The sequence below is a fragment of the Apus apus genome, chromosome 3, assembly GCF_020740795.1.
Source record: "Apus apus isolate bApuApu2 chromosome 3, bApuApu2.pri.cur, whole genome shotgun sequence".
NCBI lineage: Eukaryota > Metazoa > Chordata > Aves > Apodiformes > Apodidae > Apus > Apus apus.
Window position 1 is genome coordinate 21,240,960 of NC_067284.1, and position 18,925 is coordinate 21,259,884.

General features: G+C 38.9%; 1 protein-coding gene across 1 annotated transcript in view; it reads left to right on the forward strand.

The window, feature by feature from the left end:
* EYS (eyes shut homolog) overlaps window positions 1–18,925 on the forward strand; it is a 686,220-nt gene that overhangs the window by 313,454 nt on the left and 353,841 nt on the right. Inside the window, exon 21 of the mRNA XM_051613735.1 lies at window positions 17,991–18,115. Within this exon, the coding sequence (XP_051469695.1) occupies window positions 17,991–18,115 (125 nt within the window). The remainder of the gene's footprint in view (window positions 1–17,990; window positions 18,116–18,925) is intronic.

The following is an 18,925-nucleotide window of genomic DNA, read 5'->3' on the forward strand; positions in this document are numbered from 1 at the left end:
CACCATCTTTATGCTAATATTCATCCTATCTGTTTTGGGGTGGGGGAATGGAAAAGGGGAGAGAAATCCACTTCTTATCTTAAATTAGGAACTGGAGATGATCTCTTGGCAGCAGCACTGGAAGCTTAGCGCAGTAATCAGTATTTGTAGGATACTAGACAATGTAAGGAAGACCTTTTCCTTTTCATATGCAGTAGGTATGCTTCCCGGAATGGGAGTATCTTGTGCTAAGGAAAAAGATGTGAAGTCATGAGAGGAAGGAAGTTACATTTTGTATTCGGTCTCACATGGGAAGTGTGAGTACCAATTTTTAGAAATGTTTTTCCTTGTTCTTAAAATCTGTATTACTTTTCTGCTTTTACCAAGTGCTGTTGTGTCTTTGAACATTTTATAGAATGTATGTATTGGTAAAAATGCCTCAAGATTTTTTGTTAGTATATAGGATCTTAAAATTACACAGTATAAGAACAAAATTAACTAATGTTCTAGTTAGTATGAGGAGCTCTTATTTAAAAATCAGGTTTTTCATCCCCATTGACACCTATACAGTTGGCATGTAGTACTGTTCTACATTATTCTTCTGCAATCACCTTGAACAAAGCAATACATGCTAAACATGGCACAGTAAGTACTATGTTTGCAATCAAAAGCAACTTCTCTCTTTTTCCATTATTTTCTTATATGGTATCAAAATGCTTTTTAGCTCTCCAAAGAACTATTACAGCTTCATCAAACCTTTCAAATAAGTGCTCTGATTTTTTTCTGTAGGAATGCTGGTTTTAAGTGTTTTAACTACATTCTTGGCAGTCAAATATGTCTTGATAAATAAACTGACTTGACAGTGTTCTTGTGTAGTACAATTAAATGGAGCTATTTGCTCTCCTGAAATGTCTGCTGCACAGAATTTGCTGTGGGTGCTAGTAATCCAGACAGATTGCAGTATTTTCCAATCCTGCTTCTGGGGAATCTGAGGTAACAGTTTTGGTTTTAAACAAGTTGTTCCTAGCCATTAGAGGCATTTTTTATATATCAGAGTTTCTCCTTGATGTACTAGCTCACTAGCCTTCTCCCCAGACCGCCACCATGAGAGAACTTTCAGTGTATCTCTCTTCAGCTAAAGAAACAGTAGAAGAGAGCTTTCCTATTGCATGCACAATAATAATACTTCCTTTCTTGCTAGTTAGAAGGTTCTGATTGAACTTCTCCACAGTCATGCTTGGCTGGTTCATTCAAGGTCCCATTGGTTAGTGATCTGAAAGGTCTTGCATTTGTTATCTTAGTTAATCTATTGCTCCTTAAGTTTTGTGTAATTCAATTTCATTTATTACTTTTCTTAGGTTTTGTCCTTTTACTTATGATGAATAGCTGTTAAACAGATACCCTTACAAACCAGGTGTTCTTACATTCCAGATGACCTTAAGGAAATGTGTGACTCATCCAAGGGAAAAATGCAGGTTTCATTTAGCTTGGAGATATGGTCTGTCTAGAAGTCCTCCTAAATCTAGAGCAACATCTTTGGTAGCTTAAATATAACAAAAATGTCAACTGCAAAGAGTGCTTTCTTTTCAGTGAAAATTTTATAATCCAAAATGTACTCCTTTAGATTTCTCCCTCAGGATGGCTTTCAGTTTGGAACAATGAGTGCTTTGCATGTTCTTTATGAAACAGAAATCCCTGGCTGCAGGCACCTGTCTAGAATTTGTGACTTTTCAAAATACTTCTCATGAGCAACATTTGATTCTGGCTATTTATAAGCAGGAAATAATTTAAGTGTAGAGAAAGAGTAATGTGAATCTTCAGAGAGCAAAGAATAAGGTTTTTATAGTTAACTGTCCTTATAAACACAGAAATCTCACTATGGATGCAAAACTCCTAGTAATAATAGCTTTAATAATGAGAACCGTCTTGTTTAAATCTGCTTTGCAAAAATTAGGCATCTGTGTAAAGAAGTTGCACAGGTTTTGCTAATACGGAAAGGAGCAACAAGCACCTTCAAACTATGGATTGTCCCTTCCTAGAATAAACTGTTGAATCATTTTCTGGAGATTGCAGGGTAGGATAGATATCTCAAGTGGTATGAATTGCTTACTGGAAGCAGCAGCCTTTCTCCACTGAAAATGGGGAGATGACTTTGGGCAGAAGGCAGTACAAACAAAAATTGCTTCATTTTTTGTCTTGGCTGGAATAGGCTGAAGAACATTTTGGCTAATTTTACCATGATTTGTTGGCTGCTCCAGCTCAAAGAGATCACAGAGACATTAAGAAGTGATACCTTTATGTGCATCTATGTAAAATCTACTAATTAAAAACTTTCATTTTCATATGCAAGGTTCTTAACATAGTTACATAAGGAGCTGATTTGAACAAAGGAAACGGTACTAATAAAAGAAGAAGAAGAAAATGGTGTCTGATCACACTGTGTTTTTTTGAATCCAGGATTGTGAATGAGTTCCAGGACAGTACAGAAACATACCAAGGCTGATATTATGAGAGTTTACATCAGCTAAGGACCTGTCTTAATGTAATAATTTGTGTACAAGAACTATTAGTAGAAAGCTCAGGGAAACTTCTGTTTGAACAGGGTTGGATCAGATAATGATAGCTTTTCTGTACGTGAAATTTGAGTGCAAATCTGGATTATTTTAGCAAAGAGCTGAATGGTGTCTTTTCATCAGTCCTGCAAGGACACAGGCATGCACACATGTGCCAGTTCCTCCTTTAATTCTGCTCACACTACTGGTGTGTGAAGAAATGCATCTAGTTTCCAACTGGGTAGATTGATAAAATAAAGAAGGGTGTGTGTTAACTCGGTACACTTTCATCAAGGCTTAGCCATTCTGGATATTTTACTGTATTCATTCTAGCCTGATCTTCCACAGATTAACCTTTCTTATAACACAGTTACACCCCACCAACTGTGATTTAGCAAGTGAGTAATTTATCACTTAATAGGAATATCCATGTTAACCACAGCGGGAGATTTTATTGGCAGTAAAATCTGCTTTTCCTCTTAAGGGAAAAAAAAGGCTGTATCCAGGTGGTTCGGGAAATTTTAAGGTCTCTTTTAATAAGAATGACCTTAGAAAGAATGGAACTTTTTATTAGCAAATGTTTAATACTGTGTTGTGCTGGTCCTGAAACATTCTGTGAGAATAAAGACCCAGTTACTTTTATAAATAAAAATGCAGACAATGTCTCTAGTTTTGTGTGTCCTGAGTAGCAAAAAGTAATTTTATTTAGCCTACATTTCTATTATATTATTATAGTCAGAAATAAAGGTCAAAATATGGTCCTTACTGCCATACCATTGCACTTTTTTTTTTTTTTTCCCCCAATAGAGATGATAATTTCTTTATTTTTTTCAAGCACAGAAGAAAGCTGCAAAGTTGCAGTGTTTCCAGCTCCAGTCTTACTTAAACTACCTGACTCTGTGTTGGGCTGTTACAGGCAGGCAGCATTCCTCTGGGAAGAAGGATGCCTTGCAATAGAGTATCTTGCATAGTATGCTGACAGGGTCATTTTTCTAAAAGGACTACAAGTAAACTGCTTCTGTTCCGTTAATTCCTTAGAAAGTGATGAAGTATTAGTTCTTTCTTTTTTACTTTTACCTCTGTGAATATAAGTCTCAGGTAATAATATGTAGTAGAAAGGGGGCTAGAATCTAGCAATAAACATCCAACATCTTTAAACCAGTCAGATTTCTGTAAGCAAATGGTAAGTTCTGATTGATTGTTAGTGAAAATCTGGAGCTGTTAAAAGCAAACATATACCTAAGGTCACAACGTCCTGTTCTAACGTTGGTTCTCCAAGCAAATGGCTCTATTATTTACCCTTTTCAAAGTCTTGAAAAGCTACATTCTATAGAAACTTGATGATGAAAATGAGGAAGTTCCTGACTACAAGAATCAGAACATTTACAAGATCTGAACCTAGATCTCTCTTGTATTACATGACTCCACTAAAACACATATGACTCTAAAATATTTTAATAATTAATGAATTCTCCCATAAACTAAGAAAGACAGAAAGTAGAAAGGAAAAAGATGAGTCCTGTTACTTCAGGCTGTAAATCTCTAGGACGGACTCTGATGCTAACTTGATAGGAACATAACTGTAGATGAATAACTGGAAGAAGCCCTCTAAAATAAAATATATACTCAAGTGTGTTATTACTTTTTTTTTTTTCTTCTTTTTGATTCACATTCACTATTCTTTAAAATAGAACTAATATTTCTTGACAACCATGGAGAGCTCTCATTTATTTTTACTTCAAAGGTAAGTAAATAAACTTGTTTTATTCTTAACAGTATCTCCAAAGAGAATTCAAAGGAGGGAAGGGAAAGAAAAAAAGTAATGTGATAGACTAGACCTGTAGCTTAGGGAAAGCTTAGTTGTCAGTGTTCTAAAATTAACAATCACAGTATCACCCTTGGGAAGGGTTTTAGAGAAAATAATCTGAGAATAGGTCTCTTGGGAGACTTCTGTAAGTTCCCTACTGATTGCTTTCTCAAATTCTCTCCATAGAAACATGCTTCAAAGTACAACAGGAGAAGCAATTTTCGATAGTATTAATAATGAGTCAGCTGACTCATACTACTTTGAACTCAGAGTCATCTGGCTTATAGAGACAATCAATTTAATACACCAGTGAAACCATAGTCGCGACAAAGATCTATGCTTGTCCAACACAGGATCCCAGAAGTTTGCTTTGATGCAATACATTAATTTTTCAGCTTTCCATAGGGAATTACTGCATCTGAACTTAATGTGATTAAAGTTCAAAATATGTAGCTTGTGAAATGTGTGAGAGTCACCACCAAGATGAGCTCATTATATGACTAGTCCATCACCCATGTTTTTAGTGTTACTCCAAGGCCCTGGTAAAGCTCACTAAGAAAGTTGTTTGAAATGCATGATGCAAAGCTCAGAATAGTGAAATTTCTGGAAGAAAGGTTTCTTGGCTGAAGTGATTTGCCTATAGAATTTAGTTCTGAAGCAATGATGTGCTTGGTCATGTTAGATATTTATAAAAGCTTTCAGTCAGAATTCTCAATCAGGTTCACAGTAGCATCTCCATAGCTATTAATCTCACTTTCAGAAAGAAGTATGTAGAAAGTTTTAGTAACTTGGTAAGTGAAACAAGAATACTCTAAAAGATTTTACTGCTAATATATGTTTTTATTTGAATCAATGTTATAGTCTTGGATGGTAACAAGATGTAAGACAAGCGTGGATTGTGGGGTGACACAATTAAAACAATATGAGTTTATTTGAGATACAAACTTTGATTGCAAATGCTGACTTTTTCAGATGGTCTGTGATGTGTTAATGGGCAGGAGTATACAGATCTAATGGTTTATAAAAATGTTGATGGCCATTTCTTTTAACATCAACCATGGCATTGTAAGAAATAGAAGGGAAAAAAACACCAAAAACATTGTCACCAGAAGATGATATTTTGAAGTGTCTCATAATTTTTTTTAATATTTTTTTTACAGGATATACTTAGAGTACAGATCAGTTAATGAAGAAATTCATGTTATATTAATCTTTTCTGAGATGGGTTCATTAGCAAGGTTCCAGCAAGCTCTGAAGAGGCCTGGTTTCAGTCTAAATTACTGAAAATATAAATATTTATTGAGGGAGGAAAGTCAATTGAGAATTTTAGTAGTTATGCAGAGATCTCTGGAAAAGCATATGGCTTTGTTGTGGGTTGAACTTGGCTGACCGACAGCCACTTTCTCACTCCTTCTCCATAGGATGGGTGAAGAAAAGAAGGTGGAAAAAGTGATCTAAATAAACACAGGGAGATCACTGGCAAACAGACTTGAGTTGGGTAAAATTATATTTATTGCCAATTTATAATAAAATAGGATGGTCAGAAACAGACAAAAACTAAACCACCTTCCATTCCCTTTTCCCTTTTTCCCAGGCTTATCTTCATTCCTTTGTTCCCAACTCCTTTACTACCTCCTTCCTCCCCTGAGTTGTGCAGGAGGAAAGGGAACTTAATCATATAACCTGATGATGACAGTACTTCATGTATGCATTCCTTTATAAGGCAGCTTTTTTTTTGGACATGTGTATTAAGTCAATATAGATAATGTGAAGGTCGATGTGTAAAATAAGAGGGGAAAAAAACCCAACAAATCAGAGGAGTTAAGTTTTAAATTTTCAGATCTTTTTATTTCTTTCAAACTTTATAAACATCATACTGTAACTTACAAATGAATTTTTTCAAAGTAATGTTGGTAGGGTGAGGATTTTGGCTTGCTCTTGTATTTCTTGAGAAATAATCATAGAATCATAGAATCATAGAATCATAGGGGTTGGAAGGGACCTCGAAAGATCATCTAGTCCAACCCCCCCGCAGAGCAGGGTCACCTAGAGTACATCACACAGGAAGGCGTCCAGGCGGGTTTTGAATGTTTCCAGAGAAGGAGACTCCACAACCTCTCTGGGCAGCCTGTTCCAGTGCTCTGTCACTCTCACAGTTAAAAAATTTTTTCTGATATTCACCTTAAACCTCCTATGCTCCAATTTGTATCCATTACTCCTTGTCCTATCACTGCTCATCACTGAAAAAAGCTTAACTCCATCTTCTTGACACTCACCCTTTACGTATTTGTAAACATTGATGAGGTCCCCCCTCAGTCTCCTTTTCTCCAAACTAAAGAGACTCAGCTCCCTCAGCCTTTCCTCATAAGGGAGATGTTCCACTCCCTTAATCATCTTTGTGGCTCTGCGCTGGACTCTTTCAAGCAGTTCCCTGTCCTTCTTGAACTGAGGGGCCCAGAACTGGACACAATACTCCAGATGCGGCCTCACCAATGCAGAATAGAGGGGGAGGAGAACCTCTCTTGACCTAGTAACCACACCCTTTCTAATACACCCCAGGATGCCATTGGCCTTCTTAGCCACAAGGGCACATTGCTGGCTCATGGTCATCCTCCTGTCTACCAGGACGCCCAGATCCCTTTCACCCACACTGCTCTCCAGCAGGTCAGCCCCCACCTGTACTGGTGCATGACATTTTTATTCCCCAAATGCAAAACTCTACACTTGCCCTTGTTAAACTTCATCAGGTTTATCCCCACCCAAGTCTCCAGCCTGTCTAAGTCTCTCTGAATGGCAGCACAGCCTTCTGGTGTGTCAGCCACTCCTCCCAGCTTGGTGTCATCAGCAAACTTGCTGAGGGTACATTCTGTACCCTCATCCAGGTCGTTGATGAAGATGTTGAACAACACCGGTCCCAGTACCGACCCCTGAGGGACTCCACTAGTCACAGGCCTCCAACTAGATTCTGCCCCATTGACTACAACTCTCTGACTTGTTCCTTTCAACCAGTTCTTGATCCACCTCACTGCCTGATCATCAAACCCATACTTGATCAACTTATCTACAAGGATGCTGTGGGAGATGGTGTCAAATGCTTTACTGAAATCAAGATAGACCACATCCACCGCTCTACCATCCTCTATCCACCTAGTAATTTCCTCATAGAAGACTATGAGGTTAGTCAAACATGACTTACCCTTGGTAAAACCATGTTGACTGCTCTTGATGACCCCCATCTCCTTGATATGTCTAGAGATAGTGCCAAGGACAAGTTGTTCCATCACCTTTCCAGGGATGGAGGTGAGGCTGACCGGTCTATAGTTACCCGGGTCCTCCTTCTTGCCCTTCTTGTAGACTGGAGTGACATTTGCTATCCTCCAGTCCTCAGGCACCTCTCCTGTTACCCATGACTTACTGAAGATGATGGAGAGTGGACTAGCAATGACCTCCGCCAGCTCCCTCAGCACCCTTGGATGCATTTCATCCGGACCCATCGATTTATGGATGTCCAGATTACGCAACTGATCCCTAACCCAATCCTCATCTACCTGGGCAAGCTCCTCCTTTATCTTGACTTCTACTGGGGCTATATGAAACTGGGGCTCATGGGGAAATCCTGCAGGAGTAAAGACAGAGGCAAAGAAGGCATTCAGCACCTCTGCCTTCTTTAAATCCTCTGTCACCAGGGCACCCACCTCATTCAGCAGTGGGCCTATATTGCCTCTGGTATTAGTTTTGTTGGCTATGTATTTGAAAAAGCCCTTTCTATTGTCCTTAACCCGACTTGCAAGCTTAAGTTCCAAGGAGGCCTTAGCTTTCCTAGTTGCCTCCCTACATTCTCTGACAACAGTCCTATATTCCTCCCAAGTAACCAGCCCCTCTCTCCATGATCTATAGATTTTCCTTTTCCATTTGAGTTTGCCCAGCAGTTCCTTTTTTAACCACGCTGGTCTCCTAGCTCCCTTACTAGATTTTCTACCCATTGGGACACACTGATCCTTTGCTTGCAAGAAGTGGTCCTTGAATGTTGTCCAGCTATCTTGAGCCCCTTTACCTTCTAGCACTCTGTCCCATGGGACTTCCCTTAACAATTGATTGAGGAGGCCAAAGTTTGCTCTATGGAAGTCCAGGGTTCTGGTCCTGCTGGGTATTCTGTTCCTCCCACACAGGATCCTGAACTCCACCATCTCGTGGTCACTGCAGCCAAGGCTGCCATTGACCACCACTGCTTCAACAAGGCCCTCCTTGTTGGTGAGCACAAGATCCAGCAGCGCTCCTCTTCTAGTCGGCTTATCCACCATTTGCATTAAGAAGTTGTCATCAATGCACTGGAGGAACCTCCTAGACTGTGAAAGGCTGGCTGTGTAAGTCTTCCAGCAGATATCAGGGTAGTTAAAATCTCCCATGCGGACCAAAGACTGTAATTGTGAGGCTGCTTTCAGCTGCCTGTAGAAAGCCTCATCAACTTCCTCATCTTGATCAGGAGGCCTGTAGTAGACCCCCACAACTGTATCACCCATACCACCCTGCCCTTTAATTCTTACCCACAGACTTTCAACTTGCCCCTCATCAGCCCCTGCACAAAACTTGATACATTCTAGCTGCTCTCTCACATAAAGAGCAACTCCACCACCTCGCTTCACCGACCGATCTTTCCTAAAAAGCACATAGCCATCCATGGCCACATTCCAGTCGTGTGAGCTGTCCCACCATGTCTCTGTTATTGCTACCAGATCATAACCCTTAGACCGCACACAGACCTCTAACTCTTCCTGTTTATTGCCCATGCTGCGTGCATTGGTGTACAGGCATTTCAGGAAGCAAGTAGAGCACACTGGTGGGACCAAATCCTCCTTGGACCACCCCCCTGCAGGCCCTGGTGTGTTCCTCTTGGGCTTGTCCCTAACAGACCCAGTTTTCTCCCCTTCCCCCTTCACATCTAGTTTAAAGCTCTCTCAATGAGCCCTGCTAAGTCCTGCCCCAAAAGCCTTTTCCCCCTCTGGGACAGGTGCATCCCACCCGCCACCATCAGGCCAGGTGTCTCGTAGAGCAGCCCATGATCAAAAAAACCAAAGCCCTGCCTTTGGCACCAGTCACGTAGCCATTCACTGATAAGTAAACTCTTCCTGTTTATCTCTCCACCCATTCTTACAGGAGGTATGGAGGCAAACACGACTTGTGCTCCAGACCCCCTAACTAGCCGTCCCAGGGCCCTGAAGTCTCTCTTCATTGCCCTTACATTTCTTGTAATAATTTCGCCACTACCAACCTGAAAAATCAGCAGTGGGTAGTAATCAGATGGTTTTACCATACTAGAGAGCTTCCTTTTAACATCTCTAATGCGAGCCCCAGGGAGGCAGCAGACCTCCCTGTGGGATGGGTCTGCTCGACAGATGGGCCCTTCTGTTCCCCTCAGAAGGGAGTCTCCCACCACAATTACCCTCCTTTCCTTCTTAGTTGAAGAAGTCCTAAGTCGTGGAGCTGAGCGACAAGTCATAGGCGGTTCACTAGACAAATCTGTCACTCCAGCTTCATTTTCCTGTCCCTGAATTTCCAAGGCCTCATACCTATTCTTCAGGGGCAATTCGGAGGGTGGAGGGAGTTGGGAGGGTTTTTTCTTGCCTCTCCGAGGACGGACCTCCCTCCATTCCTCCATGTCCTTAACGTTCTCTCCCTCTGTCTGAGGACAGGAGGGGAGGGGATCTGTCACTTCTTCTAGCACCTCATCCTTTTGCCCTTGCCTCAGGGTTTGGCTCCACCAATCTATTTCGCTCTCACATTCTCTGATGATTCTAAGTCTTTCAACCTCCTCTGTCAGTCTAACCACCTGCCTGAGGAGATCATTGATTTGCTCGCACCGCACACACGCGGTGCCACTGGCTCCTTCTACTACCAGTGCCAGGCTCAGGCACTCGCTGCAGCCAGAGACCTGCACAGCTGCGTGCCTGCTCAGAACCTCCGTCTGAGTTCCCATATCCTTTTTCAATACGGTTTTAGGGCGTGTTGTCACCATGCTAGAGAAATTTACCAGTGTTCTCTGCTTCCTGCCTGCCCTCGCGCCACTCTCCGCGTGCGCTCGCGCTCCCCACCCTCGCGCCACTTCCTGTGAAGGCCGCTGCCGCTCTCCGGTCTGTGCTGCTGCGTGCTCTGAGGGAGCTGCCGAGATGGCCACTTTTAAACCTTGCCGCCGTTCTCAGCCACACCCCCTGCCACGTCAGCCTTCCTGTTCCTCGCTGGATTCCCGCTCAGACTCGGGTCTCCTCGCTCTGCTCCGGCTTCGCCGTCTCCGGGAAGCCAGGCCCCGTCTCTAATCCTCAGTAATTAAAGGAGCAGCTCTCACCGCTGCCGGTGCCACTGCCGCTCTCTGATCTGCGCTGCCGCATAATAATAATAATTTCATAATAATTTCAGTTGAATTAAATAATGTTTGTCTTTTTTCTTTTTTTTTTTTGTCTGTGATTAAAACTACTTAAAAGGGTAAAAATGATGCATTGGCTCCCAGCAAATTGAAATCTAGGATCCAAAATTTGGCTGTTAGCAAAGTATGAGAATGACTGCAAATCTATTTGGCACCATTGTTGAATTTTCCCAACAATTTTTTAAAACTTAAAGAAAACATGTTGTCATGGCATATACATTTAATTTAAAATGAATTGTTGCTCTTTCTCATTTTTTCTTTGAAATTAAAAAGGTTCTGCAGAAGTTTGTTGTGTTAAAACTGTTCAGGAAGGTCATGCCTCCATAGTGTTAAGGTAAGGATCATGTATTTCCCAGGAAATGTTTCTGGTAATCCTCAGGTGGTTGAAATATCTAGTTTTCCTTGTCCTTCCGTTTTTCCTTTCCAAGCTGGTATATGAGCATTGATTAAATGAATGATAAGGTCCATGTTTGATCGATTTTTCACTTTTTTAATTTAGAAGGTAAAACTTTCTATCACATTTGAAGTTGAGAATTATGGTTGAGATAATAGAGGTCTGATTCCAGTGGCAGTTAAAAGGGAAAAATTTGCCTCAAATGTCAAGGCACCTTGTGGTCCAAGATGATTAAAACTAAACTGTTTGCTATGTGAATCCCAAGGTGCTGCTGTATCTCAGCTTCCATGACATTTAGCCAGTTATTTTTCATAGCTTGTTAATAATGTATAGCAGTACTAGTGTAAATTTGCAGTGTCAGAGCTGGCCTGTTACAGTAGAGCAGCTAACTAGATTTATTTGGGACAGAAAATGCAGATTTGAAAAAGAAAAAAATCATAACGTCAAAAGAGATTGCACATTTACAGAAGTATTTTACCTGAAGACAGTTGTTCAGGAGGTGTGCTTTTCATATTGGCGTATTATTCAGTCTGAAGTCTTAAAACCTAACTGAGAGATATTAAAATATTACCCCACTCGTCAAGGTTAACACATGAAGCAAAGTTGTTGTCCCAAACAAATTTGGTACTGTGCGTGGGTCCATAAAGTTCATTTGTTTTACCAGATTGAATGAGTCACATAGGCAGGTAAAGGTTGCAACGTAACGCTCTCTTCTAAGTACACTTGCTGTTAATCATCGCTCCCTGATAAACCTAATAAGCTTCTTTGTTGTAGATGCCATGTCTTTTCTGAACCTTGTATCTCACAGGTACACAAATTATTCATAAGCTGTAAAAGGTCACAAGGGAGATGAAGAAAGAGAGGGAGAGAGGAAGAAAAGGGTACCGATAAAAAATAGACTCAACAATGAGTTATAAAACAGTCTCAAAGAGCGAGGAGATACAGCAGGGTATGAATTAGATGTGTAGGGAAAAAAATGACATTTAAGTTCTTGCAGATTTTCTCTCAGGCAGAAAGTTTACTCACATAGAATAAAAGTTACTGTGACTGCAGCTATAATTGTCACACATCAAAATCCTTTGTTTAATTCTCATAATAAATAATGAATCAATCACTTTGGAATTGTTTTAAATGCAGCATTTGGTGTAGTATAAATGTACGCATGCCAGTAGACCCCAGAATGCAGTCCTAACACAAAGTTAGACTGACAGCAATTATCATTACTGTTTTCTTAATAGGAGTTTTGCATAGGACATCTGGGACTTATATTAAAAACTTCACCTTGGAGTTGAAGTCTCTTACTGATTTACTTGTTTATTATAAAAAAATGTGTTGGCAAAAAATACAGATATTTTGATAACCTCAAAATTAGTATTGCAGAATTCTGATTAGGCTTGAATAACTCCACTTCCACATAAAACAATTGAACAAGTCTGCAAAGTTCCCTTACCCCTTCTTTGGTGAATCTTTCCAATACTGATATAAATACAGAATTTCTAATTTGTATAGAAGTAGTTGTATATTTCTTATTTGTTTAAATAACAGCAAGGGTTTGTTTGTGTTTTTTTTTTTAAATGCTTCTCATATAACAAGCTGGTAAAATAACAGCATCTTATTTAGCCTTTTTTTCAAGAGCAGAGCAATTGTGGAGATTTTTCAGATGTTTCTACAGCTAGTGCTTTGATGGATAAACTTTTCTACAAGAGACTATAGACAGTTTATGCCAAAGCGTGAGGAACTCAGGAAATAAACAGACATTCAGACAGATCTTTCCCCAACTGTGTTCTAATTCATTAATAGATCCCTCTGCAACTCTTTTAGTTTTAATCTCAAGAAAAAGATCGTTGCTTTGATGTGGAAACACTGACTTTCTTAGGTTCAATCTGATAAGCTATGGACTAATGGGAAAAAAAAAACAACCCTACTTTGTTCTACCTGTGAATTCAACTTAAAAAACTCCCAAACATTTGAGGATTTGGTATATTTTTTAATTTGGTAATTTTTCTTGTTGCATTTGCTATTATAATGATTTTGTTTGATATAATGAAGAGCAGGAGTGCAGACCTGGTATCAGTGTCATGTGCAGCAGCTGCTTCATTAGATTGTTAAATGTTATATATAAAGCAATGATGTTTCTTAATACTAACAGCCCAGCTATATAGCTGGCTTTGGGGTAGAATGTCTACAACAATGTTAGTTAGGGCTGGTTAAATCATGTAGATGGCATTTTTTCTGACCTTTGACAAAATATCAATCATGTTATTATTTAATGTAGTTCTGTAAATCTGTGAATGCTATAGTATCAAATGCTTAAATGGTGGTTTAAGACTACTAAATCTGTGAATGTTTCTTGGGGCCTGATTCATGTTTCCTTAATAGGTCAGCCAAGTGCATATAGACAACACCCTATTAACTCCACAGTCTTTCTGTATCTATACAGCTCTCCTAGATCAAAAAGGTCAATTCTTCATTGTATTAATGGGCAGCTCCTTAGACAGCTCATCCCGAAGGAGTCATCTTTCTTTTAGCCTGAACTGTGTAGTTAGGGCAGCTTCAGGCTTGCAAATTGCTATTATACTTAGACCATTTTAGGCCCATTCTTCAGCCCTTTCCTACCTGTTCCCTCATTCTGTGTAATGACTCGCTCACTCTTTAATTTTCATAGCTGCTTTTTGCAAAAAGACCTTCAATGCCTAACTGCTCCCTCTATTGTTTCTGAATCAAAGTACCACAAAGCCCTGTGAGACAAGAACAAATATCAGCTGCTATCATCAACCCATAGTGTATTGCAAGAATACCATTGTGAAAATAATCTTTTTAAAGCTAGAATGCTGAATCTGACAAATCTTTCCAACAGAACCCTGATATTTAGGACCCAGACAGCAGAGATTTCTCACTACTATCCACTGACTATATCTTCCCAGGTATCTGCAACCACTTGTGACATCAACTACGAGTCAAAGGCCTTTTTTTTGCCAACTAGCCCTATGACCAAAACAAGCATCAGTCTCATCAAGGCTTAACTTGACAATATCACTTTGAGGGATGGTGAGACTGCAACGATCATGTTCTGGAGTCATCTAGTGATCAAATTGGAAAACTCAGCTGTGACAGAGGTGTGGCATCTTAAGAAGATTTAGGCTGGAATTATCTCTACTTTATGACACCAAACACCTTCAGAGATGTAGGGGTACAGGCAAGGAAGAGGATGGCTAAGGTGGACTAGTACTAGTTACTGGAAAGACTGGAGACTGACACTGAGGATAAGGAAACTAGTTTTCTACAAGCACATAATCTGTCTCAGAGCTGTTGCTTTTAAGACTTATAGATGATAGCGCTAAAATAGTATTCATGGCCCTAATGCAGCATCATTAGGGCCACTAGCTCTCTCTCACCTCCAGATGAGCAGTGCCATAGCAACTTCATCACTCAGAGGGCAGCGCCTTGCCCTTCTGTTTCCTGATGGCTTTTTCCTTTTGTCTCAAAAATATTATTTTAAAACACAAACTACTTTTCAAACTTTACTTCCCTTTTTCTATTTCTTGTGTTCTAAGACCACTGTTATTTGAATCTTTGTTCAGCCTGTATTTCCCTAACCTCAGTGTCCCCAGGCTTTTGTTCTTTTAGTATTCCAGTCCTCTCAAGTGTCACATCTAATCTGTCTCAACACTTATATTCAATAAAATAATTCTTAACAAATTATTGACTCATCTTTTTCTTATTATCTGTCTTTTCAGTGTTCATAGCAGCCAGTAGCCCAAAGGGCAAGCATAAAGAGGAAGGACCTTTAAACTTTTCAGTTGACTTCACTCCTATTTTAGGAATTTCAGCTTCAGAGTATCTAAGATGTTCCGGTTACACTTAAGGATTATTTTGATTTACAGGTTTCCTAGATGGTTTAGGATTAATTTAGATAGGAGTTACCAGGTGGGTGGTGAAATTTAACCACCAAGGTTTAGACACTCAAAGGCATATATGTCTCTTCCTTTCACTTCTGTTCTTCATTGGGCTACTTAATATAGGTGCTATTGAAACAGCATTTGTCACAACCAAGACAAATGCCCATTAGCTTCCTGCAGGACCTTCAAGATCATCTTAATGAACTCGTGCATTCATTGCAGAAGTTAGTTTCTGTTCCAGCTCAGATTAATGGGAATTGAGGAAAGATGGTAACATTGAAAGTTTGCAAGTATCCTTACATCACCATTTGCAATTAATGATATATGCAGGTTGAAGACTGCAGAAAAACTGGCTCCTGTAGATACAGAAGAGTTTTAATGGTGACTAGCTGTCTTTTATTTTTCTGGAAGAAGAAAATAAACTGCCATCTTCTGCACCACACTAATCCTCAGCTAAGCATTTTGCTGAGATTCTTATTCCCATTGCTTTTTTACTGCAGTGTAAAAGTACTGGTTACATTCTTCTGTTTCAAATACATCCAATTCAATAGAATCTTTACAGTCTTTTGTTCAGCTATTGCATTGGCATATGCCCAAATTAAGAGGATCAGTCCTGATAATGACTGATATCAAGGTAGAACAGAAAAGGGACCATACTAGCATCATGTTATCTCAGCATTTTTATGTGAGAGAAAAGAGCTGTAAAGAATGATAGAAAAGAGGAAGTTCTTTACTGTCATCCATATAAACTGGTCATAATTAAATTGTGAATGCATTATTCATAGAGAAAATGAGCTATATTTTTTGCTGCCTTTCAGTTCAGAACTATTGATCATACATGGATACCTTTGTAAGTGTAAAAGCTCAGCCTTCACAGGGTATTTGCTTGCTTTCTGGGATAAACTCTTTAGACTTGCTTTCTGCTGAACTCAGATATGCATTTACCTATAAAAGCATAAATTGGTTTTTATTAAATGGTAATCAGTGTACAAGTTTTGCAGTAGCCATATTTTGATATGAAAGCTATCTAAAAGCCCAAATATTTGCTAAATGGCCATATCCCAAGCACCACATACAAACACGGTCCAAAGTATTTCATTTGGGCTTAATGCCATTTATAATACCAGAACCGTTTTCCCGATCTACTTAGACTTTTTAATGTCAGTTGTACTTAAATTCTATTGTTTCTGTCCCTCCTAATGCTCAAAAAGTAATGAAAGAAGTGAGGTAAGAATGTGGAGAAGCAGAACAGAAATACATATTTATAAAAAAAGGAGTAAGAATGAAGGCATGTGAGAGAAAACAAAAATTTAAGACATTGCTGAAGAGTTTGTCATATCCTAGGAAGAGTTAACTTCATTAACGCTCTTGATAAAGCGTAAAATTTAGTGCCACTTTGGGCAATTTGAGAAAGCTGCTGACATTAAGTTGTTGTTTTATGACTTGTAAACACTTACTAGTAACATACTGCTAGTTGTTTCATAATTGCTCAGAATCGTCCTTCTGCAGTCCTGAAGCATCATTAATATGTAATTATGCTGTCTGAACACAAAACTTTGTTATCAGAGAATCATAGAATGGTTTGGAACAGACCTTAAAACATCATCTAGGCCTCTATAAGGTCTCCCTAGAGTCTTTTCTTCTCCAGGCCAACCAACCCCAACTCGCTCAGCCTGTCTTCGTAGAAGAGGTCTCCTGCCCCCTGATCATCTTTGTGACCCTCCTCTGGACTTGCAGACTTTGAAAAATCTGTTCTGTCATTGTCTCAGTAGATTATAAATTCCCATTACCCAGGGTGTATTCTGTATAAAATGAAACAAATGAATTCTAATAGTCAAGGCAGAAATAAACCCAAAAAGTAATAATGAATACACAGTGTAATGATCCTTCAGGAACTGTTACAGATACCTGTTCCATGGGTCATCCTCCTTTTTTGCTACAAGATCTGGTAAGGTAAGATATATACAGTGTGGATGCCTCATTCTAATGGTGTGTTTTGTATTCACACAGTGTAGCACCTTGAGGAGTAGGTGACATGACTGTGCTAATTTACTCAAACATAATTTGTTAACCTATTCATCTTTCTCTAAGTGGGGCATAAAGTTTTATGCACTTCATTAGAGGCATGGCAACATACAAAATGTGCACCACCCAGTTACTAACAGGAGTGTTTGAATACACTGATTTTATGTGAAATATGTCCACGTACAATGCATCTCAAAAGAGTAGATGTTGTGAATACCATTATGGGGCTCTGTTTCCGCAGAACAAATTTGATTATATTTGTTGAGCTCTGTGTATGTATGCAAGGTTGTATCTCAGTAATGTGTTAGTAAAATTCTGAGCTTAATGAGAGATCTTGTGAGTTTGGGTTAGTTGCATAGTTATGTGTTGAAATGAGAAGAAAATATATTGGTATTAATGATCACATAGGATTTACAACTAGAAAAATGCAGAAGAGTTTTTTCAAGATGACAAATACTTGATAACTAGAATGATAATGAGACCATGGTCCCTGAAGGTTAGCTTTTATGCTGTAGTTACATTTAATGGGGCAACATTTATCATCAAGCAGTTTTCCATGTACTGCAACATGGACTACAGTTACTGAGCTAAATAAACTATTTTAGTAAACAGTCTCCCAAGAGCACATTAAGAAAGGTTTGTACTCACCTTGCTAGAACTATTAAACTGTAATTGAGACTGTTAGGTGTGATAATAATCCTGATGTGAAATTTGTGGATGAGTTTTGCCAATCATAAATCCCCTGAAAGATCATATTACAATGTGAAACTTGTAAGGGTTCCAGTAAAATTCTCCTTAAAACAGAAAGCAATATATGAGGTTGTCTTGTTAACGCACATACTTTACACAAATTGTTTCCATGCAAAGTATATGTTGGTTATGCATAGTATAACACTTGGAATGTTGTTTGTTTCAGGTGTCTTGCTGGATTTTCTGGACAGTTTTGTGAAATAGAAGTTAATGAGTGTAATTCATCACCTTGTCTGCATGGCTCAACCTGTGAAGATCATATTAATGGATACACTTGTACATGTCAACAAGGTAACTGGCATTTGACAGAACAATCTTAAACAATGATAGTTTTGAGTTATCCGTGTTACTACTGAGAAAATAGGTAAATTATATGAAGCTCTTTATTTGCATATAACTTACAAGGTACAAAAAATTAACTGTCTCTGACAAACTTTCTGAATTAAATCTAAAGATAATTAGGTAGTTTAATAAGCATGGTAGAAAGACTTAAAACTAAAACTAATGCACTAAGTGAGCCTGAAGAATTATTTAGAGCTAGGCTTATTATGTATGGTCTTTACTAATGTAACTTACTGACCAAGCAGGTAAGTAGGCACTATATTACTATTACTCCTACACATACCCATGTGTGGGAAACAGCTTAGGTCTTCTGGCTGGGAACAAAAGAAATTTTATGAACAATTATAAATAGAATTAAATCAAGGACTTTCTAAAAAAGTGGGATTTATTTTCTTATACTGGCATCAATCAACTTAAATAGGTTTTGTGACTTAGGAAATTCTAAGAGGTTTACTGTTTATGCAAAAGCAAAGGTCACAATCAGCCTGGATTGTCATGCAATCACAAATTTAATCTGTTCAGGACTACTCATTATCTCCTGTAAGTAGGGTATAAATTACTGCTTTGAGCATATAGCTCAGTTACTCTTAAGAATCATGCTAGTACCTGCCTCTTGAAACCTTATTTTTCAGTTCAAGTCTCTTGTTTCCTATTGGATTGAGCTGAGATGCACTGTTGAATACTTTCTTTGATGGTACTGAACCAAGATTTCTTAGTAATTATTATATAGATTATTTAGATACACTCTGGAAGATAAAT